Here is a 24,755-nt window from a genome sequence, read left to right on the forward strand (position 1 = left end):
AGGGGCCGGGCCGGGGCGGCGCGGGGGCCGGGGGCGGGCGCGCGGAGCCTGGGGGCCGCCGGAGCCCGCACTGACCGCCCGCTTCCCCGGCGACTGGGGCGGCTCTTTCCGACTCCAACTCTCTTATTACGCGCTCCATGCCGCTCGCCTTTCCACCTGCCTCAGGCGCGCCGCTCACATGTCATCCTCCCCCGCCCCGCCCCTCCCCCGCCGCCCCCGCCCGCCCCGCGGCCGCCTTCCCAAATCGGGAGGGAGCGAGCGGGCGGGCGCGGCGAGGCGGAGGGGGGCGCGCGGAGCCGGCGGCGGGGCTGGGCGCACCCGCCGCGCGGGCCGCCGAGTCGGTGCCGGGACCCGACCGCGTGGCGGCGGCCCCGGGGGCTGGCCGCGTGCAAGCGGCGTGCACTGCTGCGAGGGGCAGCCGGGACCCGAAGGCCGGGCTGGGGTGGGACGCCTCGCGTGGGGTTGCGGAAAGTGGGGCGTGGGGTGGGGAGTGGTGGCCGCGGCCGTGGACGGGACTCGGCGTCCCGTGGAGTTGAGGTGTGAGTGGCTGCAGAAGTGCGTGCCCCGGCGTGCAGCGCGGGGGGCTGTGGGTGCGCGCGGGGACGGGATAGGGTCCGTTCAGGTGCGTGGCGTGGGCACTGTGTGGATAGGTGTGAAGATGAGTGTGCACGGTCCAGGCCCCGCTGGGTGGTGGCGGTGGAAGCGAGGAGGCGTGCCCCGTCGTCGGGTCGTGCCCTTAGTGCGCGGGGCGGCGTGTGTAAAAGTGTGCGGGTGCCGCGTGTGGCTCGGTGAGCAGCTCCTACCTGAAAGGCCTGCTGTCCAAGCGCTGCCGAGCTGTGTCACAATGTGTTGCACAGTGGGCCCCGGCTGTGTCCGCTCTTCCTCCCCACCCACCCCCACGTCGGAGCTTGCCTTCTTCGGGTTGGGGGACAAGCCCCCCAGGCTGCCCACGCCGCCCCAAAGAAGAGTCTCCTCCGAATGAGGGGCCTGCGCCCCGCCAACCCAGTCTGAACCTCTCCCTTGCCTCCAGGGTCAGGGTCAGGGCACGTGCGTGCTGGGAGGTGAGCTCTGAACCCGCGTGGCGGGCTTTATGACTTCTCCCCAGAGGTCCGCAGAATCCCACCCCAAAACGGGAGACTCTTTCCCACGCACTGCCTCTCCAGCTGGAAAGTTCTTGGTGCCTGACCTCCTCTCCCTAGCAGTAGGGGGCAGCCCTTTCGTTCCCCTTAGCCCTCTCGGCTCTGCACAGAGCGGTCATTTGGGTTTCCCGATCCTCCTTCCCTCTTCCCCTGACAGAAGCTTCGGCCACACCAGCCGCTCCCCCCGCAGGCCCTGCCCCAGGGTGAAGGCTTCCGCAGCAAACTCTTCTGGTTCCTCCGGAGTCTCTCGGGGGCCGGAGCCGAGCGGGAGGGGCGGGGTAGGGGGCGGGAAGGCGAGCTCGATTCTCAGCTGTCAGCAAAGGCAGCATTGATCCGCTGAGCGCCCTGTGGGGGAGGGAGGGAGGCAGATCTGCAGGCGGCGGGGAGGGGCTTGCAGGGACCTGGGGGGGTCCCCAAGCTGAGCTTGGCAGCCGGCGCACACCCCGACCCCGACAGTGACCCTTTTCCCTCTGCATAACAAGGGGTGCCTTCTGGGGTCTGACCTGAATCTTTCCTGCAGCTCTAGGCTCCACGTGTGTCCAGGGCCAGAGCCTGATGCCTCTGGGCAGGTTATGCCTGGACCTCACTGGTAGCTGGGGAAGGTTTCTGGACCCCAGGGCCCAGCTACAGATGCAATGCCTGGGCTGGGTTAACCCATCCTCTCCCTGTGGGCTAAAACCAACAGCCCCTAGCCGTGGCATCGCCCTTCCGGACTCCATGGGGACTGTCTGTCTAGGCTTCATCAATCAGGGGTCCCGGAGGGTGGGACTAAGGTCTGGGAACTTGAATGGTAGGTGGAAAGAAAAGCAGTTGTAAGGGATTTGGGAGTCTTCCTTGGGGTCTTTTTGAGGCTCTTCTGTGGCAGAAACTCCACTTGAGCGCAGACTGCCTTTACCAACACCCAGAATATCTGAAATTGGGTCTGTTCTTGGAAATCTGATCCTTACGCTTAGCATCACCTCTGGACCCCACAGTTCTCTTCCCATTTGGGGGACTGAAAAGGTCTCTTCCTTTCTTTGTGAGGAGCCCTCACTGCCAGGAGAGGGCCCCACATCATCTTTCCCAACTCCAGCTCCAGATTACCCCCCTCACAGGTAGCAGGAAAAGGAAGGAGACCATGGTTGCAGCTAGAGGGATGGAAGTTAGATCTCAGGAAGGACTTTCATAGGACACAGAGGCCTGTTTCTTCTGCAGGTGTGTGTGTAATGAGTGGAGGGACAGCCCCACTCCTTTTTAAAGTGGAAAGACATGGAACTCTTCTTAAGAGGTGAGGGGAAAGGAGAAGACGGTCCTCGGAGGCCATAAGCAGTTTATTTGGGGGGGGGGGGTGTACATGCTCACACACACATGGGGACTGGAGGAAGCAGAGGAGAAAGTCTGGCTCAAAGAGGACAGGTGGCCCCTCTGAGGGTCACCCGGGAGCCTTCCCGCCCTCATCCGGATTCCCAGGACATGACTGGGAGGATGGACTTTCCCCACTGCAGCCTTTAGTGACTAAGACACTTTTCTGAGCAAACAGCTGTCTCAGGCTCTCTCAGTCTGCCTCCTTGCTGTGGGGGGGTGGGGTGGCTGTGGTTTCCCCTCCCTCGCTCCCTCTCTCCCACCTGTTCCCTGCACCCCACCCTCAGCAGCTTCTTTCCCACCCCCACCGCCAGCGCCTGACTCTCTCCCTGGTGACATTGCCAGAATGGCATCACTCTGCCCAGACTCACTGTGCCACCCGGGCAGGCCCCTTCCCCACTCTGGGCTTCAGTTTCCCCATCTGTACAAGAAGAAGGGGGCAGGGCTCCAGGATCTCCTGTAGTTCATCACTGTCACCATCATCCGTCAATGGAACAAGCATTGATTGAGAGGAAGGGTGGGGAGGGAGAGCTCCCATTTGCGGGGTACCAATTGGGTGCCAGGCCCTGCCCCATCTGGGACAGAGAGCAGCCATTCGCATGTGTGGAAGCTGAGGCTCAGAGAGGTACAGGGAATCACTGAAGGATACACAGCCTGTGGGTAACCCCAGAACTGTCTGTGACCTATCCTCCCTCCTGGCTGGCACCTACCTACTGTGCACTGGGATCCTGGGATCAGGGCCAGGGGCTGAGGGGAACTGTAGATGGCCCAGTCCCGTTCTCTAGGACTCTCTCCTGCCAAGGGTGGAGACTCCCAGGTCCGTAAGGGTTCAGGTCTAGAAGTGGCTGGGACCTGGGTCCCAGGGCCAGGCTCAAGCCTGTCATTGATTGTAACAGCCACCAGTGTGACCTCAAGTCAACCAAAGGTGCAGATTCCTTTCTTGGAGTAGGAAGGGGGTTTTAAGTCAGTGGTTTTCAGACTTTATTAGCAATGGAATCATGAAGTAGCACCCCAACATGTAAAAAGCATTAAAACAGAGGTGCTCTGCTTGAATTGAGGTTGAGGAGGGGGGTCAAGTTTCCACCCACTAGACCTCCTACTCTTCCCTCTCTACATCCCAGAAACCCCCTGGGTTTTCTTACAGCTCCCAGGGCTGGTAGAGGTCAGATGAGGGAAAAGTCCACTGGCAACCCCCCCAAGAAGGGGACGGGGGTATGGAGGACTCGGGGAGGTGCAGAGAAGTGCAGTCAGTAATGCCTACAGCCCCTGGGCTGAGGTTCGGGCTAAATGCTAAGGCTTGGGCAGGGTGCTTTACCTGCATTGTCTTATTTCAGCACCCCAACCACCTTGTGATGTACTGCTATTTACACCCCCATTTCACAGACAAGAAGACTGAGGCTCAGTGAAGAGACTCGCCTAATCTAGCTCTCTACCCCTGTGCTGTAGTGTGTGTGTGTGTGTGTGTGTGTAGGTGGGGTGTGGGGGTGGGGAGGAAGTTATGGAGCAAGGGGAAGGAAGGGTAAGCTTGGCTAGGGGGACACCTGGGGCCTTGAATGCTAAGCCAGAGGGTCCAATTTGGCCTGATAGGAAACAGTCTGGCCAAGGCCTTAGCCTGGACATGCTGCAGAGGCTGGGGTTGTGCAAGAGAGGGGTCAGGAGGGGTGGAGTTAGAGGTATCAACACCCAGGGAAGGTGGCAGTGCCAGGGGCAGAAAGAACACTGAAACATGAGTCAGGGATGGGCTTCCTGGCTCTTCCTCTGGACTAGCTGGCGACCTTGGGCAAGTCACTCCGCCTCTGCCCCACCTTCTACAGCTATCGGGAAGACCGAATGCATGAAAAAGTCATGATCGTGCAGGGAGCTGTACACATGTGAACCATTCATCTTACTGCTCTTCAGGTATGTGGGCGGTGCGGGGGAACAGGGGAGATGCTGTGGGAAGTCCCTAGTCCTAGCAGCTCTTCTCAATCTGGAAGGGCTTCCTAGGAGGAGGGGTTTGGAGTACACGGTGCTCCTGGGGTGGTGGCATCACATGCATTATTTACCTCTGGGGCTCCACTCCACTGTGAGCAGGAGGAAGAAGTATAAGAGAAGGATCAGGCCTGCTTCCGTTCCCCAGTGAGGCCAGTAGGCCAACCTGGCAGGTGGGAAGTCCTGGAAGGGCCAGAGGAGTTTCTCTCCCCCAAGATCTCTGGGTGCCACTGAGCTGTCCCCAGCCCAGACAAGCAGGTCTTCTGGGCCAGGGAGCTCAGAGCCACAGGAAGTGGGGAGGGAGTGGTATCGCTGAGCTCAGCGAAAGTGAACCCCCATTGATCCTCAGGGCTGGAGGGGGGCCCACAAAGACGAGACACTAAGGGAGAAGGGGGTGTGGAATTGAAAGTCAAAACCAACCCTTCTCTTGCGGCTACTCCTCTGCCTTCGGGTTTCTTCCTCCTTGACCCCCAACCCCTGGAAGACCATGCAGAAGGCGCCCCTAGTATTGCAGGTGTGCTGGTCGGCTCCATGTTCTCAGTGAGAGCAGCTGGGACAGCAGACTTGGTTGGAAAATGAGGAGGAAGGACATTTCTGAGTTGCTGAGAGTGCAGTGGAAGAAAGCCTCCCTGACCCCTGCTCCACTGGTGGGGGAAGCTTGGACGAGGGCTCAGAGGAGATGATGATGTTAGTGGGAGGGACTGCAGATCGAGGGGCAGAGAAGGGGGTTCAGAAAAGGGGTAAGACCTAGTAAGGGAGCTAGGGGCCCAGGGAGGAGAATGGGGGCTCAGCAGGGAGATTGGGGGCTCAATGACCGGGGTGGGAGGCCCAGAGAGTGGAACTTCCAGGTCGAACTTGATTGAACACATATTAAAGTCCCTCTTCCCTGAAATATTAGATAACTTTGAATTAGACAACTTCACTGAAAGATTGGATAACTTTTAAAAATACATATCCAAACTCAAAAGTGAGAATGAGAAATCTCTAAGGGCCAGAAATGAGAGGGAATTCTGGTGGTGAGTAGGAGTGGAAGCTGTACCTTTGAGGAGGCATTCAGCAGGATGGAAGGTATAGTTGCAAAGCCCACCAGTGGGAGGGGCTACAGCAGGCTCCCTGGCTAATGCTGGGTCTGGGAAGTGCTGCCTGCCATAAGCAGGACTAAAATATCTCTGCCTGCTAGCCTCCTGGTCTTGGCTTTGGGTAGAAAAATCCCAAAGAAGAACTAGTTTGGGGCTGGTGCACATCCACATGGCTTGGGCAGATTCAACTGAGAAATCATCCCTTAGGGTGGCCTCTACACTCAAGGTAGTCAGGAAAATGTGCTGAAACTAACTATCTCAGGGATAAACTTCACAACATATAAGAAAAAGTAAGTACAATATATTGAGAGGCACCTCTCTCATGGGAGAATTCATACTTAAAGACCTAGAGATAATGGAGCAATCTGAAAGGAAGTTTAATATGGTTAAAATCTTTTAAAAGATAAAGGAAAGAATAGTATCTATAAAACAAGAACAGGAAGATATCAAACCACATAGCAGATATGAACAGAACTATCTAGAAATTCTAGAAATTAAAACTAAAGTCACTGACATTAAAGAAGAAATCAATAGGGGTCCCTGTGTGGCTCAGTCAGTTAAGTGTCTGCCTTTGGCTCAGGTCATGATCCCAAGGTCCTTGGATCAAGCCCCTCATGAGGCTCCCCTGCTCAGCAGGGAACCTGCTTCTCCTTCTTCTTCTGCCATTCCCCCCGCTTGTGCTCTCTGGCTCTATCTCTCTGTCAAATAAATAAATAAAATCTTTAAAAAAAAAAAAAAGAAAGAAATCAATAGATGGGTTAGTAGAATAAATGCAGCTGAAGAGAGAATTAGTGAATTAGAAACTAGAACTAAGGAAATCCTCCAGAACAAAGCACAGAACAATAAAGAGATTAAACATATGAAAGAAAAGAGACATCGAAGATTGAATGAGAAACCCCAGCATATATTAGTTCCAGAAAAAGTTACTGGAAAGAGTGACTAAGATCTTTCCAGAAATGGGACATGAATTTCTAGATTGAAAAGGCCCAGACTGCCGAGTAAGATATCTTTAAAAACAAAACAAAATTACATCTAGACACCTTTTAGCCAAAGCGTAGAATATCAAGAATAAAAAGGAAATTCTAAAAGCCACCAGAGAGAAAAAGATAGCTTATCTACAAAGGTCCAATAATTGAATTGACAGTAAGAATCTCATCAGCAACAACAGATGCCAAAAAAGACAATGGAATAGAATCTTCAGAGTGCTGAGGGCAAATAATTCTGAACCTAGAATTCTATACATTGCCAAACCATCATTTAAATAAAGGGCAAAATCAAGACATTTTGGCAAATACAAGATCTTAGAAAGCTTCTGTCTCAGAACCTCACTTGAAAGAGAGAGGCACAGGGGCTTGGGGGAGGTTTGGGGAGCTGGAGAGGCGATGGGGCTCCATGCTGCAGTGGGGGGCCAGGCTATTTGGGACTGCTCCTCAGCACCAGCCAGCCAGAGGAACCCAGCCCAGCCTGGCCCAGCTGGGACCCAACTTAGGTTCTCCCCTCCTGGGTGCCAGCCTTGCTGCCCTCCCATCCCCTCTTCCTAAGTCATGAGAGTGGCCCAGCATCGAAGCCAGGGAGTAACACTGCCAGCCCGGCTCAGGGGCCTTGGGGAGGCCACACCCAAGTTGCTCATGCGACCGGGCACTTGACCTCCACTCTAGGGTCCCCTCCTCCTGGGAGGTCAGATGCCAACTTACCGAGGCCTGTATGGATGGTTGGAGCAGTGGGACAAAAGCTCGGTCCCTACCTGGGGAGGGGAGTGCAGGGGCTCTCATTCTCTCTAGGAAAAGAATCACTGGACACAGGGGAAGTGACCAGGGGCGCTGAGCTGGCTGGGACAGGAGGTTTCATGAAGCTCCTGGCTCCACTCAACCAGCTGGTGCCCTTGGGTAATTTCTTAACCTCTTTGAGCCTCAGTTTCTCACTTAGAAAATGAGAATACCTACCTTATGAGGATGTGAAGATGAAATGAGATCATCCATCAGGTATCAACCTTAAATATATTCTCCTACACAGAAATTTTTTGTAAAGATTTATTTATTTTAGAGAGAGCGAGCGAGCATGAGCAGGAGGGGCAGAGGGAGAAGGAGAATCTCTAGCAGACTCTGTGCTGAGTGTGGAGCCCAACGCGGGACTCCATCTCACAACCCTGAGATCACGACCTGAGCCGAAACCAAGAGCCGGATGCTTAACCAACTGTGCCACCCAGGCACCCCTCCTACACAGAAATTTCTTAAAAGAATAATCTTCATCTGATATGCCTGCCTAGCATATTATCAGTGCTCAATAAAAAAAAATTAACAAGAAAAAAAAAAACAATAGCAAGAACAAACGAGTAGCAGTGGGAATGGGCACAGGTTTGGAGGCCCTGTCTTCAGGGAAGGGTTTATGTGCATTCACTTTTTTTTTTTCCCATGCAGAACGTGCCCTTTAATACCCATCACCAGGCTAACCCATCCTCCCACCCTCCTCCCCTCTAGAACCCCCAGTTTGTTTCTCAGAGTCCACAGTCTCTCATGCTTCATCTGTTCATTCACTCTTCATCAGTCACTGCCATCCTCCTGGTGCCGGGCCCTGTGCTGGGCTCTGGAGGTGCAGAGAAGACTCTGGACTAGAGGAGGACCATCTGTGAGGAAGAGAGCCAAACCCAGAAAATTCTAACAGAGTGATAGGGGGTTTCTTCAGAGCCCGTCTTGTGTTTATTGTCTCTCTCTCTCCCATTCCCATTCACCCTCTCCCCCAGCCCCCAACCCAATATAAGCTCCACGAAAGCCCAAGCTTCAGCCGGCTAATTTTTAGCTGTTTTTACAACGTTCCAAACAATTTCTGATACACAGGAAGTGCCAAAGAAATATCTGCTGAATGACTATGGATACGAGCATGAATAATCGAGGCTGTAGACATTGCTATAGAAGCATGGAAGAGGTCTTTGCAGACTCTGCCCCAGGAGTTAGAAGTTTCTCAGCAAGGGCCATTTAAATGGGGCCTTGATGGATGTATAGATCAGTAAGTGGAACAGAAATAAAAGGACATTCCAGGCACTGGGGCCAGTACATTCTGAAAACAGGCAGGTGAGCTCAGGGACCAGTGAGTAACCGAGTGTGCAAAGAGTGCAGGAGAGAGGAGAGTGGAAAGACATAAAGCTGGGGAATTAAGAAGGGCCTTGAATGAATTTGGACTGTCAGAAAGTCCTTATAAAATCTGAGAACCGGGGTGCCTGGCTGGCTCAGTCGGTGGAGCATGTGACTCTTGATCTCGGGGTCATGAGTTCGAGCCCCATGTTGGGTATAAAGATTACTTAAAAAATAAATAAAATCTGAGAACCTACCCTGATGTAACACTTGGATAGTGCTTCCAGCCCTCAGTTGCCCCAGGGATTCCCCTGGCTTCAAAAGTTAAGGGTCTTACGGAAGAGGGGGTTCAGGACCTAGGACCCTGGTAGTTCCTAGAACTGTCTCAAGTTGGGGTAAGTGTTGGACAGGGCACCTCCCTGAGGCTTGGGGAAATGCTGCATGCTGCCCCCTTGTGGCCTCAGCAGAACTGAGTAGCAAGGAGGCTGGCCAGGTGGTCTGTTCCTAATCCCAGGGGCCTCCAGTCTCAGGCATCAGTTATCCCAACCACCAGCTGTCCACACACCAGATCAAATTGCTTTATTTATTCCACATATACTCAAGACTGGGCCAATGGTTTGGGGGAGGAAGAATAAAAGGAGACAGCTCACATTTAGTAAAGCCTTATTCTTACACCCACTACCACAGCCACCACCTTCGGCCAGAAAGCCACTCTGTATGCACAGCGGGTCAGGAGACCTGTATTTTGGCTTCAGCTCCACCCCAATTGATGGAGTGACCTTGGGCAAGTCCCTGCACTTTGCTGGGCCTCCCACGTCTCCAACTGTAACACAGGATCATGATCCCTCTTCCTGTCTCCCCTGCAGGGTCACCTGAAGATCACTGGGAGGACGGTTGCTTCAAGTGCTAGGAAAAATGTTGAAAGCATGCTCCGGATGTAAGGGGATCGTGCTGGGGATTAGATAGGGGCTCTCTTGGGCTGCACTGAAGTGTTTGTTTACACCCAGATGGGCCCTGCTGGCGGGGAAATTTAAAGGGAACGTGCTCAGTCAGAAAGCTGCTTGCCAATCACAACTGATCGAAGCATCTCCAAAGTAAGAATGGAAATCCGTGGGAAACAGGGCCCCACTGCCTGGTGTGAAAACCCAACTACTTGGGTTTTCAGGAACGAGTTGAAGAGCAGCAAGGTGGGGCAGTGCTGTGGCCTCAACGTGGGGGCTCAGCCAGGAAATGAAAGAGCCGACCTGCTGCCTTTCCTCTGAGGCCAGGGTCCCCCCAAGCTTGCCTCTCTGCCCATGGGGCTGGGCTTTCAGGAGTTATCTGCATGTCTCACTGAGACTTCCCACAGGACAGTGGGAAAGGCCAGATGATCCCCTTCAGAGAAAAAGTTCAGAGCGAGAACGAAGAGAACTGGATACAGGAAGGAGGTTGGCACTGAACTTGGGAGTCAGGAAGAAGCCTGTGGGGCAGACCCACTGACTTTTTATGACAGTACCACCTGCTTCTCTTCCCAAGATACGACCGGAGGGGCACCATGTATCCCAAGCCTCAAAACTAAGAAAATCTTTGCTTTTTGCAAGAGAGTGTTATTTTTCTTCCCTTTATAGTATGAATCTCTTACCTGGTCTCATCTTTCTCTCTGCTTTGGCGGCCAGGAAGCCCAGAGTCAAATGTGAAATAGAATTCTAACAACTATGTAGGTCTGTATTATGGCCAGAATATTTGTGTTCTTGCTTTTTATGATCCCGATTTCCCACTCAATTTTTCCTAATTCTAATCTGTCATATTTTATTGTTTCATTGTGTGTATTTTCAATGCAAGCCATCTTAATTTTTCTTGTGGAATGAAGAAAGGTACACTTAGGTAAATGACTGAAAATGAGTAGATGATGGATGTCCAAGTACTTACCATGGCTGACAGTGGGGGGCATTTGGTGGGAGAATCACCAGGGTATCAGGGTGAGACTTGCAATCGCCTAGTATCAAAGCCCCTTCCCTATCCGCACCTCACCCCTTAAGATAGTCCAAAGAGAAGGGAGTTGTCCAAGGTCTTATGGCACATTACCTTCAGAGAAGAAATTAATACCTACTTTTCCTGGCACTCAGTTTCCTGATCTTCCCATGACAACAGGCCTCATCCCAGTGGAAGGATGGCATGGTGAAGGTTAGGAAGGTGGCTCACTGCTGGCTTCCATGGCCAATGAAAGCCAATGAAGAAATGGAATGCTCTGTTCTTCCTGCTTCGATGATTAGGAAGTGGGCCCCGGCTCTAGAAGCCTTCTGGCCTGCTGCTGGCTGACAAGGAGCTTGGGCTGCCCACCGTGCCAGAGACCATGCCTCTGGAGTGGGCATGGCCACAGCAGGCAGCTCAGGATGCCAGTCCGTGTCACGGCAGAAGCGGAGGGACTTGTCTGAAGGACAGCGACAGTTTCTTCCGTGAAAGATGCTCTCTTGACCCTCAACAAGCCAGCAGGACATAGCTGAATCTGGCCCACCTGCGGTAGTCTAAGTAAGGCAGGCAGGCACCTCTGAGCAGCAAATAGATTCTGATGTAGTTCATCTTCAAAGTCAGCTGAAGACCTCCATTTGACTCAGATGTAGCATAACTTCGCTTCGCTTTGGAAGTCCCCTCCTCACAAGAGTCCCCCTCCTTCATAGACACCCAACCGGAGGGCAAACAAGCCTTCCCAAGCTTCCCAAAGTGGTCCCGTGAATGCCCCCAGACACAGAAACCCAGACTCTAAATTACCTAAAATGAGATTTATTGCATTTCATGCAGTTTGAAGTCCATGCAGCAAAGGAGACTAGCACAATTTTTAATGCATTTTAAAAATAAAAAATGGGGGTGGGGACAGGCAAATGTACAAAGTTCTAGTCTCCTTGGGTCCCTGGGAGAGAAGGGTCTGGAAATGAAACCATCCACTCTCCATGGCGAATGAGTTCATCTCTTAAATGCAAGGAATGTTTCCATGGCCTTTGGGTGCAAACACACAGAGCTCTGGGCCAAGCGCAGGGTCGCAGGAGAGGACCACTAGTGAACAGGAAGTTACGCCGTCACCTAACTCAATCTGAGGGCAGAACAAGGTGGCAAATCCTGGGGGCAGCAGCTGTTCCAAGAGTCAGGAGGTAACGTACCCCCCTGAGGAGATTTGCTCCTGAAAAGAAGTGGCGGTAAGAATTGAAAAAAAAAAAAAAAAAAAGGAAAACAAAAGAAATATTTCTTCAACCACACTCTTCAAGAAAATGCCATAAATATGTTATTTAATATTTTCATTTCATAGCATTGGACACACAGCTCAACATACTGAAATAGTGATTCCTTGGAGAAAAAGTGGAAAAAAGGAAATAAAAAATATTGCATCTTTCTGTTGGAGACTCTTGGCCCCCAGGCGTGGGGTGTGGTGCGCCAGTGTCCTAGCCCTGCAGGAGGCGCGGAGGTCGGCCGGGTCCTCTGGGGAGGGAGGCTGTGCCCATCGCCCGGGGCTGTATGGCAAAAACTGTGTTGGGTGTCCTTGGCCTCGCCAGCTCAGGCCCTCAGTCGCCGGTCACCTGGGGGGCCTGCCCGTCGGAGGGCTGGTTGGCTGACTGGATGAACATGGGCTGGGTGAGGTCCTGGCCGGCAGGCATGGTGACTTGCTGGATCTGGTAGAGCTGCTGCGAGGGGTGGAGAGGAGAGAGTGAGGTCACCCCTGGGAGAGGGGCATGCAGCTCCCTAGGGGCCTCGAGTTGGCTGGGGGCCCCAGCTACCTCAACCACCACCCACTGTAAGGCGTCGGAGGGAGGAGGGGATGTGGAGCTCTGCTGGGGCTGGGAGCAGCAGACACAGGAGGCTCCGGCCCGGTGTGTGGGGGGGGGGGTGGTGGGCGGGGAAGAGGTGCAGGGAGTTGCATTTCCTGTGGCTTTCACTTCTCTGGGCTCTGCCTCTCCCGTTAGCTCAGAGCCTCGAGCTTGCTGCACGCTGTTCCTCTGTGACAAACACAAGCAATTCGAACCACTGTACCAGCAGGTTGGAAGTCCGCATTTCCCCAACTCTTGGTACTCCTCACTAGCAGGGGCAGTAGGATTACCCCCCTCCTCCTCCTCTCCTCAGAGTATCTGGCTCAGGCTGAGGCTACACTGAGCCTGCATTTCCTATATGGGTGCTGCGAGGAGGGGGCCTGGGTTTAAACACTTACTGAGCCAAGACCTGTGAGGCACTGAGAAGCAGCTCACATAGCCACTATGGGAGGACAGAGCCAAACGGACACTTACTTGACTTCTCAGGTGTCCCCCCAAAAAGCCCAGAGGCAAAGAGCCCCCCCACCCCCGTCACAAGAGCCCTGGCATGTGAGCCTAGCACGTGGTACGGGGCAGGGGCCAGAGGTGGGTCCTGATGCCAGCTCCTCTCCCTTCTGGGCAGCAGAGAACATGGGCTTGGGCGTGTCATCCTGTCATGGATTCAGGGGTCTCTGGGACCGTCAGTATGAGGGAAAAGGCGGAGGGAAAGGGAAAGATCCTGCCTCACAGGAGTTTAGAATTACTGAATTCCAGGCACCAAGAGAGCTCGAGAGGTCACATGTTCTCTGCATTTCAACTAATCCATGCTATTAAAAAGCAGCCTAGCTTAGAAAAAGAACAAGTCCTAGAAAGGGAAACAGAAGACCTGCATTCTAGTCCTGGTTCTGCAATGAAGAGCTGAGTGAGCACAGACACTTCTCATCTCTAGGACTCAGTTTTTACTCATCTGTAAAATGGGGATTGGGACTATAAGATTATTTTCAGCTCCCACAAGCCTAAATCTAAAGGATTGGCACTCCGAATTAAAGACTCTACTTGTTTTAACAAAAATTCCTGCCCACTCATTAACAGAAAATGGGACAGTTGCCCTAAGCATCCAAACCCAGAGATCTCAGCAGCTACCCCCGACAACCCTTCACCCCCGGCCCCTGCCCAGACTGGGTGTCCTACCTGTCCGTCCGTGAACTGGCTGAACTGCTGCTGCCCTTGCTGCACCTCTGTCTGTGTGATCTGCAGGAATCGAGAAGGCAGAGGAGGCAGGTCAGCTGCGGGGCCTGGTACACCCCTCTGGCAGCCCACAACCAGGAGAGGGTGGTGAAGACCACATGAGACAATGCACAGAGCACCCAGAATGAGGCCTGGCATAGAACAGGGCTGAAGGAGTAGCAGGAAAGCAAGGGTCATCCCCACTCCCCTACTACCGAAGGCTACTCAGAGCTGGCACTGCACAGAGGACAGGACCCCAGAGCGTGAACTACATACGACCTCCACCACCGCCTCTCTTAACGTCCGCCCCTCACTGCAAGCTCCTAGGTGCTAACATGGCAAGGCCCCACATTTCCGGCTGAGACAGAAAACCCCAGAGTCTTTTAGCCATTGAATGCAGACTGCAAAACGCGGGGCAGAGTGGTGAGTGGTCCCTTTCATTCTTGGAAGGTGGGCTCCGAACCAAACCCGTATCACCTAGATTATCTGACTGGAATAGGAAACACCCTGGCAAGGAGGTGGCCTTGGCCCTGGAAGCCCTGGTGGCACACCTATGAAGTACTTTTTCCGAGACAGGCCACGTGCAGCCCTGTGGGCCAAGCAGGTGGCAGAGCAAGGAAACCATTTTCCACATGTACTTACAGTCTCACGGGGGATTTTAAGTACATGTGAAAAGAACTGCGCTGCCATGTGGAACTGCGTCATAGCGCACCAGCTGCTCAACACAGCCTGGCAGACCAGGAAGAAGACGGGAACGTGCTTGTGTGCGTGTGTTTATCTACCAACACTGGACTAGTGACGTCCTCTGTGTACCACCTCCTGGAACCATCACAGCCAACCTGCCAGGTAAGGGCTGTCCTCTCGAGCGTCCACACGACAGCCAAACACCACCCGTCAGGCTTACCCATGAGGCTGTCGGGGGCGAGGAGGGGACCGGCGTGAAAGGACTTCAAGAGGGTTTCTTACTGTTGTGCCTTGTTTAGGGTCCTTCCCCTCCTACCAGTCTATGAGCGGCTGGAGGGCAGAAGCTCTGTGTTTTGTCTTTACAGCCCCCAATGCAAAGTATTCAAGTAATGTCTGCAGAATAAATGAATGACCCTGAGACAAATGGAAGTATTCTTCATAGATGAGAAGGTCAACCGTGCCCTGTGGCCGGCAGGACTGCCCTTCACATGAGCTGAGAAGAAAGTTTCATTTACCTTTAAATTCCATTTACATATTATTCATTCAACAAACCCATACCAAATACCTACTATGTGTCACAAATAAGATCTGTTGTAATTCAGACTCCAACTGCTCTCAGGTGCCCTCTCCTTGCTTCTCCCCCGCTATCTGAAAACCGGACTCTCCCCACTTTCTGGCTTTAGTTTCTGGTCCCCAAACTGACCTCGGAAGAACCCAAAACTCCTCCTTCTCATTTCCTCCCACCCACATGCCATGAAAAGTTTTTGGATCCCAGGTTAGAATCTTAACAAGGCTTTTGTTTTTGTTTTCGTTTTTTTAAAAAAAGAGGGGTACCTAAGGATGTGACCAGTCTGGAGATGTGACTCCATGCCAGTCAACCCTAAGGAAGTTAGAGAAAAGCCCAGGCCCTTAGGTGAGCCAAGGAATGGGTCTGGAATGGGCCCTTTAAATGATCCCAGAGACTATATGGAACTTCGAAGCCTTGCTTTTGGCTCATTCCTCCTGTTTTCCCAAATGAAATCTTTGGAGACCTGCTCTACAAACTCAGCTCTGTCACCACTGTCAATAGATACATCACCAGAAATGCAACTGGGCCAGACGGGTCCAGCTCTTAAACGATCGCTGCTTTTTTTGGGTCTGAGGCAGAAGAATCCATTAACAATGCCTCCCCTTGACCAGCATCCCCCACCCCCTGCAAATGATGCCCATGGCCCCCAACCCCCAAGCCCAGGGGGGCTACCCCCTCAGCACCTGCGGCTAACAGTCTTCCGTATCTTAGGGCATGAGAGGAGATGAAGGGGGCAGTCTCTGGCTAGGTGTGCATGAGGAAGTAAAATCCACGCAAGCTTTCCAAAGGACACGGGAGTGCCAGAACACAACAGCTATTTGGTTTTAAAGATGGAAACTCAGCCTGACGATGAGGCATGCTGTCAGAACGCCTGCTCTGTCACACATGCACACACATACACCAGGCTTTCTTCAAGTGTCCCTGAGATTTCCCCTCCTTCGCATTTCTTTGTCCCTCAAGAACAAGATAGTAAGAGACACGCTTTGAATCCAGTCCTCCAATAAGCCCCATCTGTCCTTTGGGGTGAACAGATGTGCAGAGTGTGGAGGCGGCTCCTGCTGAAGGGTGAGGTGGCAAGGGAGCTATTGCTGAGCCCTCCTTTGCAGCCAGAAGGCAGCTCCGGCCGGTCCCCTCCCCAAGCCCTGCATCTCTGGGACACATACCTGTTGAGCGTTGGTGGCAAGTGTCTGGATCTGTCCCTGCACGACCTGGGTGCCTGATACAGGCTGGGCTAAGCGAATGTACTGCAGCTGGCCGGCATTCAGCTGCACCTAGAGCAGGGCCGACAAGCAGATACAGGAGACTGAGTGCAACCTCAACAGGCAAACTTCCCATAACCAGAGGTGGTGACTGTCCCCCCAAACCCCCGAGCCTTCCAAAGAAACCTATTCTGAAAGCCGTAACACCCCCACCCGGCAAGTCACAAAACACAAAAGAGGGTATGTTCCCTAAATGGACTTTGGAGAAAATTCCCAGAGGATCTGGTCACATACGTGAGGAACAGCATGGCCACACCCTCAACATCCACTCACTGGCTCTTAGCCGTCTGCTCAGTTTATCTTAGGATTTTATCCCAAAGACTGTCAGACATGATCGGAATGCTTTGTACCTTAAGTGTGGGCCACTCTCTCCTCTATCTCCAAACTCTGCTACCCCAGTTCTGGGGATGGCTGATGTAATACTGAGAAGAGCTCCAGCATCTGCCAGGAACCCAAAGCAGATGGCCGTCACTCCGCACCCTAGCCCTAGTCCTGCCCAACCCCATGCTGCACATCTTGGAAGAAAAAGCTGGCCCGCTTCACTATCTCAGTCCCCAAGAGCCAGGACCAATGGGGGTCTGTGGGACTTTTAGGATCCCTGGTGTTCAGCACTAGCTTCTGGCCAAACTCCTCCCAAGGGGAAGCTGAATCAATAAACCTTTCACAGAAAACTCCATCATGGGAAACCAAAGCTACAAAAATGCCCTTAGAGTCCCTCATGCTTAAGATTAAATCTCAGATAATACAATAATACCACATGCTGCATTTAATTGTGCACTAAAAGCCTTAACTCAGGCTCTTAACGCTCCAGTGTACCATGAAAGTCTCAGTGCCTTGAGCAGGAATGGAGAGACCAAGGCAGTTGGTTGCACGAGAGGAACCGTGGCTCAGCAGAGGGAGTCAGCAGAGCACTACAGACATTTCCACTTGGGATTTGGGGGATGAAAGTGGTGCCAGGAGGACAGGCTGGTCTCTATCTGGGGGCCCAGGCACCACCCTCCCTGGCTGCCCAGCCTGCCATTGTTGCCAGGGTAAGCTTCTTGAGGCGAACAGACTAGTCACGCCTCTTTGTCCTGGAGCAAGTTTTCCCCTCGCCTTCAAGAGCTAATTCCCTTGCAGGGAATTTTACTTCCATGAGGAAAAGGCTAAGAAAAGCACTCCTGCAAGCAGTGTTAAATCTCACTGCTTCTCTGCAACTTCGGCCTCAAAGAGGATTTGAGCTACCAAGAAAAGACTAACACTTGGTAGTTAGTGTAGCTCTTGGAAGTCCTTGGTAGACCAGATTCCAGAATTGTCCACTTATGGCAAAATGGAGGGACATAAAATCTAAATCCGTTAAGAATCTGGTTCACAAGAGATGGGGCAAGATATCGTGACGGGCGGTCATTTCCTTCTGAGAATATGCCAAGAGCTGCTGGGAAGTTGTGATGCAGGCCCAGACTGCCACCCCGCCCCCCACGCTAAATCCCATAATGTGGCTTCCAGGCAACAACGCTAAGTTGCTTTTGGGGATGAGGGCAGCCAGATAGAGGCTTGGGAAGTCTCATCTGCTGGGACTGATGGTGGCTGGTCCCAGGAGTCACCAGAACTCCAGCCAAGGAACACAGGATGAAAGACGAAAGCCATGTCCCAAGAATGAGGAAGGTGTACTGACAGCCACAGGGATTTTACATTTCCCAGCTGGGAAGAGCTCTTTGCAGAAATTCAGATGTGACTGTAAAGTTGTATGCCAGATAGTTCCAAGCAGTTGTTAGAAGCAAGAAGCTCCTCTTTTAGACTTAGGTTGAGACATCTGGTGATGCTCTGCCCTCAGTCCTCTACCACAAGGACAGGTCTGGGGAGCCTGGTAGCTTTTTGATGTTAACTCCAGGACCAAAAAGCCTGCCCTATGGGTTTTCTTTTTTTTTTTTTTTTTAAGATTTTATTTATTTATTTGAGACAGAGAGCATGAGAGGGAGGGGGGTCAGAGGGAGAAGCAGACTCCCTGCCAAGCAGGGAGCCCGATGCGGGACTCGATCCCGGGACTCCAGGATCATGACCTGAGCCGAAGGCAGTCGCTTAACCAACTGAGCCACCCAGGCGCCCCTGCCCTTTGGGTTTTCAAAAGAGAAGCGAAGTTTCCTTCGTGAAGGTCCTCTCTATTGGGGAGAGCACTCTGAAGGAATTTAGAAATGCAGACTCCTGCAGAAGGTATCTGAGTATAGCGAATTCTGCAACAAATCTGTGCTATAGTTCTGTGCCCAAAACAGTTAAAAAGATCTGAGTTAAAGTTACTGCGAAGTGGGAACTCTTCTCTGGCTTAAGTGAACTTGTTCTGGCGCCTTCCCATGTAAAACTGAGAACCATTCAAGAGAGGTCTTGGGGTTAGTGGCTGAGACAGTGAGGCAAGGCACCTGTAACTGACGGGGGTGTGGGTGGGTGTGTGTGTGTGGGTGTGTGTGTGTGTGTGTGTGAGAGAGAGAGAGAGAGAGAGAGAGAGAGAGAGAGAGAGAGCGCGCGCGCTCTAGCAGAGAGAGAGTACACCAAAAGCCCAAGAAAGGAAGGGAAGGTGGGAGGGGAGACAGAAAGATACACAGATACACACACACTACACTTTCTTTCAGTTTTCTCTTGGTCTATTACTCTAACTTAATAAGAACAGTTCCAAAAACAGAGCTTTTTTCAAAGAGGAAGTGGTTAACCAAGTCCAAGCGAGTTTCTCTATCTGCCTACATATCATTTACAATAGGAAGGGCAAGGGGCAGGAAACAGAAGGACTGCTCAATGTCACTCACTTTCTACATCTTTGGTTGGCAAAATGACCAATGTGTAGATGGCAAGTGTTAAGACAGGACACTTTTTTTTTTAACAAAAGAGCAAGTACAAGTAAAAAAGCCAACAAATCCAAGAAATGAAATCCCTCAAGGCACACAGGAAGCAGCAGTCCACAGTGAAGGGATGGATAAGTTAAATGAAAGCCAAAAATACACTTTGCTGCAGGCTCCACTGGGAACTGACTCATGAATATGCAACAAGTGTATTTATGGCCTTCCCTGTACACCTCCCTCTTATTCTCTGCTAATCAAAAGACAGGACTGCCTCACAGGGCCTTTGGGTCTTGGCATGGAAGAGTGGTTACGAGCATTCTCTGCGTAGGTGGAGTGCAGGGAAACCGAGAGAAGCTGCCCCACAGCGGCGAACCTGAGCTGGATTAAAGGAAAGCAGTGAGTATACACTGAAGCAAGTTGTGGTCTGGGTTAACAGGGATACTGGTTTAGAGAAATGTATGTGTACACACACGCGTGTGCCCGGTAGACACAATATTCTGTGTGTGCATTTAAGACCTGTAAGCACTCCCGTTACAACAGAAGCACAGCGCCTTGCAGGTGTGAGCCAGAGCAGGGCTTACCGGAATCTGCTGGATCTCTCCTGTGTTCGTGATGATCTGCTGCATCACCTGCATGGTCTGTCCAGTGCTGCTCTGGGCCTGCTGGGCTTGGCCCTGGGGCTGAGCCTGAACAATCTGCACCTGCTGACCTTCTCCCACCTGCATGGTCACGGGCGTGGTCTAGAAAGAAGAGTGATGAGAAAGGTGATTCAACCCCAACTCAGAGCCATTAGGCTTACCAAGGGGTTAACGACGAGCAGTTGATGAGGAGCAAACCCCTTCCATGGACGCCTAAGCTCATCTTAACACTAATCAACAATACTCAAGAGTCCTTTGGGCCTAGAGCACTGCTAAAGTTACTCTCCAAAATAAAAGATGGGAGAAAGCCATACACATTTTTGGGCTCATAGTACAGAGTATCTTCCCAGGCCCCAAACATCTCTATGGTTCAAATGCTGTAGCTTCCCAAAGCCCCTTCAGTGACAGGCACATATGGTACAAAAGAATCCAAAGCAACCATGATAGTTCCCTTAAGACATGGCCAGAGTCAAGTCTGGAGCAGGTGAATCTGGAGAGTCAACTAAATGGAGAGTGGGGTCAGGACAAATTTACTAAGTTCAGGACCTTGGACTCCTTTCTAGGCATGCCAGACACTGGAAGGAAAATGAAGTGCACGCTGGCTTCACGCAAGCAGCAGAATGACTCCAGCCCACACTGACCAGCTGGCTGCTCTGGACCAAGCACAGCTTCCCAAGGGGGGAGGTAAACACTGCTAAGACCTGGATGCTAACCGAGGCTACCCCTAAACACCAGAATTTAACAAAGCAAGAACTCTCTAAAACAGGAACCTTAGATTTAAGAAATTTCTGTCCAATGTACATGACTTGGCAGATGTGTCTCTCATACACACTTCATGGATTGCAGTCCCATGAAACTTACTCCTTTGAGCGATGGTAGACTTGAACTGTCAAAAGGGTTGGTCAGTCACTTGTTCAAATTTCAAAACTTTAGCCTCAGATGTGATCTTTACAGACTACCTAGAGCAGGGAGCCCAGAACATTCTGTTCATCTGCTGGGGGAGGGGGTGGGGAGTAGTGGGGCATGGTGATGGGGGTGGGGGTAGAGGGTGGTGGTCATGGTGCTGGAAGGAGGGTGGAATCTTTTAAACCACACCTACACCCCCAATGCCCCGATTCGGGTATGATGCCTCCCCACTCTGCATTCAGAATCACTTCAGTAAGAAGACGATGAGAGTCTCAGTGGCTCCTGGGCTTCTATCGATGTTGCTATTCTGATGCTCTTACGTTTCTGACCGCACAGGTCTCCTATGCATCTGAGGTTACAGGGGAAGGGGACGTGTTCTAGGAACTACAGATGACATTCACAGGATTACTAGGTAAGGAGAAAATACTATGACCTGGAGGTCGGGAGGAAAGAGGACAGAGGGATCTATGTAAAAACACATGTGGGAGGCTAGGACAACAGGAAACACCTCCCATTCTCACAACAGCATTCTCAACTCAGCCTATTCCCCCGACCTCCAGGAACAGAAGTTTCCAATTTTATGACAGAACACACAGGATTCACTTTACCAAAATATGCTTTCCTTCCAACTTTAGTAAGTATTCTGTCCTGCAAAGGTTATCTGAACTCAACTTGAAATAGCCATTACTACAGGTCCAAGGAGGGGTGACACAGCACAAGGCCACCCTGAACCAGCAGGACAGAGAACAAAAGCTGGGAGACACTGGGAGAGACCAACTTCATCCCTGCAAGCCTCATCAGCTCCAGCTCTCCTCTGAGGTGGCAAAGAGAGATGAAATTCTTGTTGACTAAAAAAAAAAAAAAATGCATACTGCCAACTCATCACTGAACTTTATCAACTCAATTTTCCCAAGAGGATTTCCAAGGTATTTCTAAATCATTTCAGGAAAATGAAGGCTTGTGTTAGCATGACAGCTGTCAAATCACGTATGGTGTGCCCTGCTGTCAGAGCACAACAGCCACGAGCTGCTTAGGATGTTCAGCCAATCAGAGCCTGCCCCTGGTGGACTCCCTTGAAGTTTGCTCCGTAAAGGGATAAAGCCTTCGGCAGGGAAAGCTCTCACCACCGCAGAGGCACAAGCATTAGCCAAAGAAGGTCCCTTAGGCATCACGGTATGGTGAACGCCCTGAAGCAGGGACTGGGCTGCAATCGATTATCTCTGAACCCCTCCTGCCTAGCACAGTGTCTGGCAAAGAGAAAGCACCCTAAAACTTCTGTTACATGGATTAAAAAGTGAGACAGGGAATAAATCCTAAAATCTTAATTAATATTTAAGTCTACCTCCACCCCAATTTTTTTCTTCTAGGCAAACCCAGCTCCTTACCCACAGATACAAGGCTATCGGCAATGTGTCCTCTGCCTCTCTTTTCAGACTTGCCTAGATATCCCCCGTGCTGACTGTACCCTCCCACCACTCCCTGTGCGGTTTCCCACCTCCAAGCCTTTGCCTGTGCTGTGTTCTCTTCTGGAAAGCCCTCCTTCCCCTCTTTATCTGATTTGTTGCCATTGTTCCCTCTAAGATTCGTATTATTCCCTTCAGGGAACCTTCTCTGACATCCGCTTCTACCACTTCCCTCACGTTTTGTTAGTTTTTTGTTTTGTTTTGTTTTGTCAGAGAGAGAGAGAGAGAGAGACTGAGCAAGCAGGGGGAGTGGCAGGCAGAGGGAGAAGCAAGGAGTCCGATGCGGGACTCGATCCCAGGACTCTGGGATCATGACCTGAGCCAAAGGCAGACGCTTAACCGACTGAGCCCCCCCAGGCACCCCCTAGATATCCCTTTTGATGTGATCCCATAACACCCTTTACACATCCCTAAGTGTTTCTTACACTTCCCACGTGTGGTATTATAATCTTTAAGTATTTGTACCTTACTAGATGGTGAAAATTCTTAAAAATAGGGAGTTTTATTCATGCTTTTATCCCTAGCACACAGAATAGGGTCAATGTTTGGTGAATAAATTAATGCTTGACCAGGAATTGGATTCAGAGCTGAGAGAGCAGAGTTCTCTACAGCCTCTCATGATCCCCAACAAACATGGATGTTACTGCTTTCACAACAATACCACTGGGGAGAGAGAATATTCTGATCGCTACTGTAAAAAGAGAAAGTCCCTTGACACAACTGTGGTGCAACAGAGAAATGACAGGGAGAAGGGGAGGAGAGGGATGCAAGCTGGTAACAATGCCTAATCTCCTCCTTAAAGGTGTAACACAGTCCAATTCCAGCATAGGCACAAAGAGCAGACGTGGGGTCCACTTACAATACCTCCGACAGGGATGTCACTACTCTTCATGGGGGAACGATACAGACGTTTTCCCTTAGCTCATGGGGATCCTGGAGAGCGTCTTATTCACTGCACTCTCCTCATTTGACCCTGAGAAAACCAGGGCCCAGAGAGGTTAGGGTCACACATCACCTGGGTGTCTGAATGTGGGGAGAAGCCCAAGTTTCCAGGCTTCAACTCCAGGGCCCTCTGATGACTGGCCTGCCTCTCCACCCAGGCCAGCCCTTCCCCGTCCCAAACCTAAGTGGCGCGGGCTTGCTGGCAGACACCCCGTGCTGCTCACGGACCTGGCCCTGCTGCGGCTGCGCAATGATGATCTGCCCGGGCTGGATGGTGGTCGCAGAGCTGCTGGTCTGCTGGCCCTGCTGCTGCCCCTGGACTTGGACGGCGGCAGGCTGCTGAGCCAGCGTGAAGTAGTACTGGACGGGCTCAGCAGGAGTCACAGACTGGCGCACCTCCTCCTGTGGGGTAGAAGGAGAGGCAGGTAAGAGGAAAAGAACTGACTCAGCAGCCGCCAGTGAATTTCCATTCTTCCCCCAAACGGACTCTGTGCAGTTGCCTGCTGAATGCTGAGCTCTCCACATTTGAAGCCAAGGGAAAGTGGAATTCGAAGAGACCAGTTGTGCTAAATCAAACTAAAAATAACAGATTCCATAGGCTTCACAACACATACAGCCAATTTTCAGAAGTACAGAGTAATCACCCATTGCGTGATGAGCTGCAAATGGGCAAATAATTACTGTAACTAAAAACCACGCACCAGCAGTGCTTGTCAGTAAACGCTGTCAAGGCCTGTGATCTGCAGACGGTGCTAATTGCGAGCACTGGGAAGATGCTACCCAAACATCAAGCTCTCGGGCTGGCCCCCAATCTCCCAGATAGGCAGCACTCTCCTTATTTGGTGCCCACCAGCTCTGGAGGGACAGAGCAGGGGAAAGGGAAACAGGGCTTTTCCTGGGCTGGATTTTTAGAATTGAATGTCAGGATTGAGAGCACCGGTAGGCAAGTGCCCAGCTTTTCACAGTTGGGTCACTGAGGGCCACGTATATCCAGTGTCGTATCTGGTTCTGGTTGTACTTAGCCACAGAAGCGCAACCCAGGGGGCCTGAGGGACAGCTCTCCGCTGGGAGGGCTGCCTTGGCTGACTAGGGAGGCCGCATTCTGTCCGATCTGCTGGGTGAAGAGACCGTTCCTTCTTCAGCTGACGTTTTCCATGGCAGAAGGAGTAAACAACCCTCTCCCAGCCACCTTGAGCTCACAGCTGAGAGTGTAGGATGTTTACACACACTACGGCATGGTTAGAGCCTGAGGGTCCGGGGTTGATAGGCCCCTGACCACTGACACAGAGATCGGCGTCTGCTCCGGAGGGCCCTGCGACACACGGTGCCCCTGCCTGGGACAACAAAAACAACAGAAACATACAACCACTTGGGCTGGCTGAGCAGAAAATTAGCTTAATTTACTCACTGCCTTGTTCTGGGCTAAGTTTGCCAGGTTCAAGAAAAGAGGAAAAGACATTTCTCCAAGGTATAGAGATGCTGTGGACTGCCTCAAAGCTCCCCACAGTGACAGTGACACAGTTGGTAATGACCGCATACCCTCACTAGGTTAAGTGCCCCAATCTCTGGTGCACAGTCCCTTCCCCACCATACTTTGTTGTACTTGCTTGTCAAAATTCACTGCCTTCCCTGCTCGAGTGAAAGTGCTATGAGGGCTCAACTCTCTCTTGCTCTTCGATGTTCCAGTCATTCATTCCCTTATAGGAAGGCACTCAATAAGAGGTTGCTGAATGATGGACAGATTTATAGAGTCAGGCACAGAGCTGCGGGTAGGAAAGTGGTTTGTTTTTTTTTTTTTTAGTAAGCTTTATATCCAATGTGGAGCTTGAACTCACAGCCCCAAGATCAAGAGTCGCATGCTCCTCTGAGAGCAAGCCAGGTGCCCCAGAAAGTGCTTTTCTAAAACTT

General features: G+C 51.8%; 1 protein-coding gene across 8 annotated transcripts in view; it reads right to left on the bottom strand.

Annotated features, from left to right (window-relative positions):
* Positions 1 to 11,342: 11,342 nt before the first annotated feature.
* Positions 11,343 to 24,755, bottom strand: part of NFYC (nuclear transcription factor Y subunit gamma) — a 65,578-nt gene continuing 52,165 nt past the window's right edge. For 4 of the 8 annotated variants that reach the window (XM_035018880.1, XM_035018881.1, XM_035018882.1 and 1 more), the window contains 5 exons: positions 23,076 to 23,249; positions 19,480 to 19,638; positions 15,996 to 16,103; positions 13,545 to 13,604; positions 11,343 to 12,563 (listed from right to left, as the gene is read on the bottom strand). In XM_035018880.1, coding sequence (XP_034874771.1) covers positions 12,132 to 12,563; positions 13,545 to 13,604; positions 15,996 to 16,103; positions 19,480 to 19,638; positions 23,076 to 23,249 — 933 coding nt within the window. In that variant the 3' untranslated portion in view covers positions 11,343 to 12,131. The remainder of the gene's footprint in view (positions 12,564 to 13,544; positions 13,605 to 15,995; positions 16,104 to 19,479; positions 19,639 to 23,075; positions 23,250 to 24,755) is intronic. The other 4 variants (XM_035018886.1, XM_035018884.1, XM_035018885.1 and 1 more) reach the window with 2 other exon arrangements.

This window comes from Mirounga leonina, unplaced genomic scaffold (genome assembly GCF_011800145.1).
Source record: "Mirounga leonina isolate KUSES-001 unplaced genomic scaffold, KU_Mleo_1.0 Mir_173, whole genome shotgun sequence".
Classification (NCBI taxonomy): domain Eukaryota; kingdom Metazoa; phylum Chordata; class Mammalia; order Carnivora; family Phocidae; genus Mirounga; species Mirounga leonina.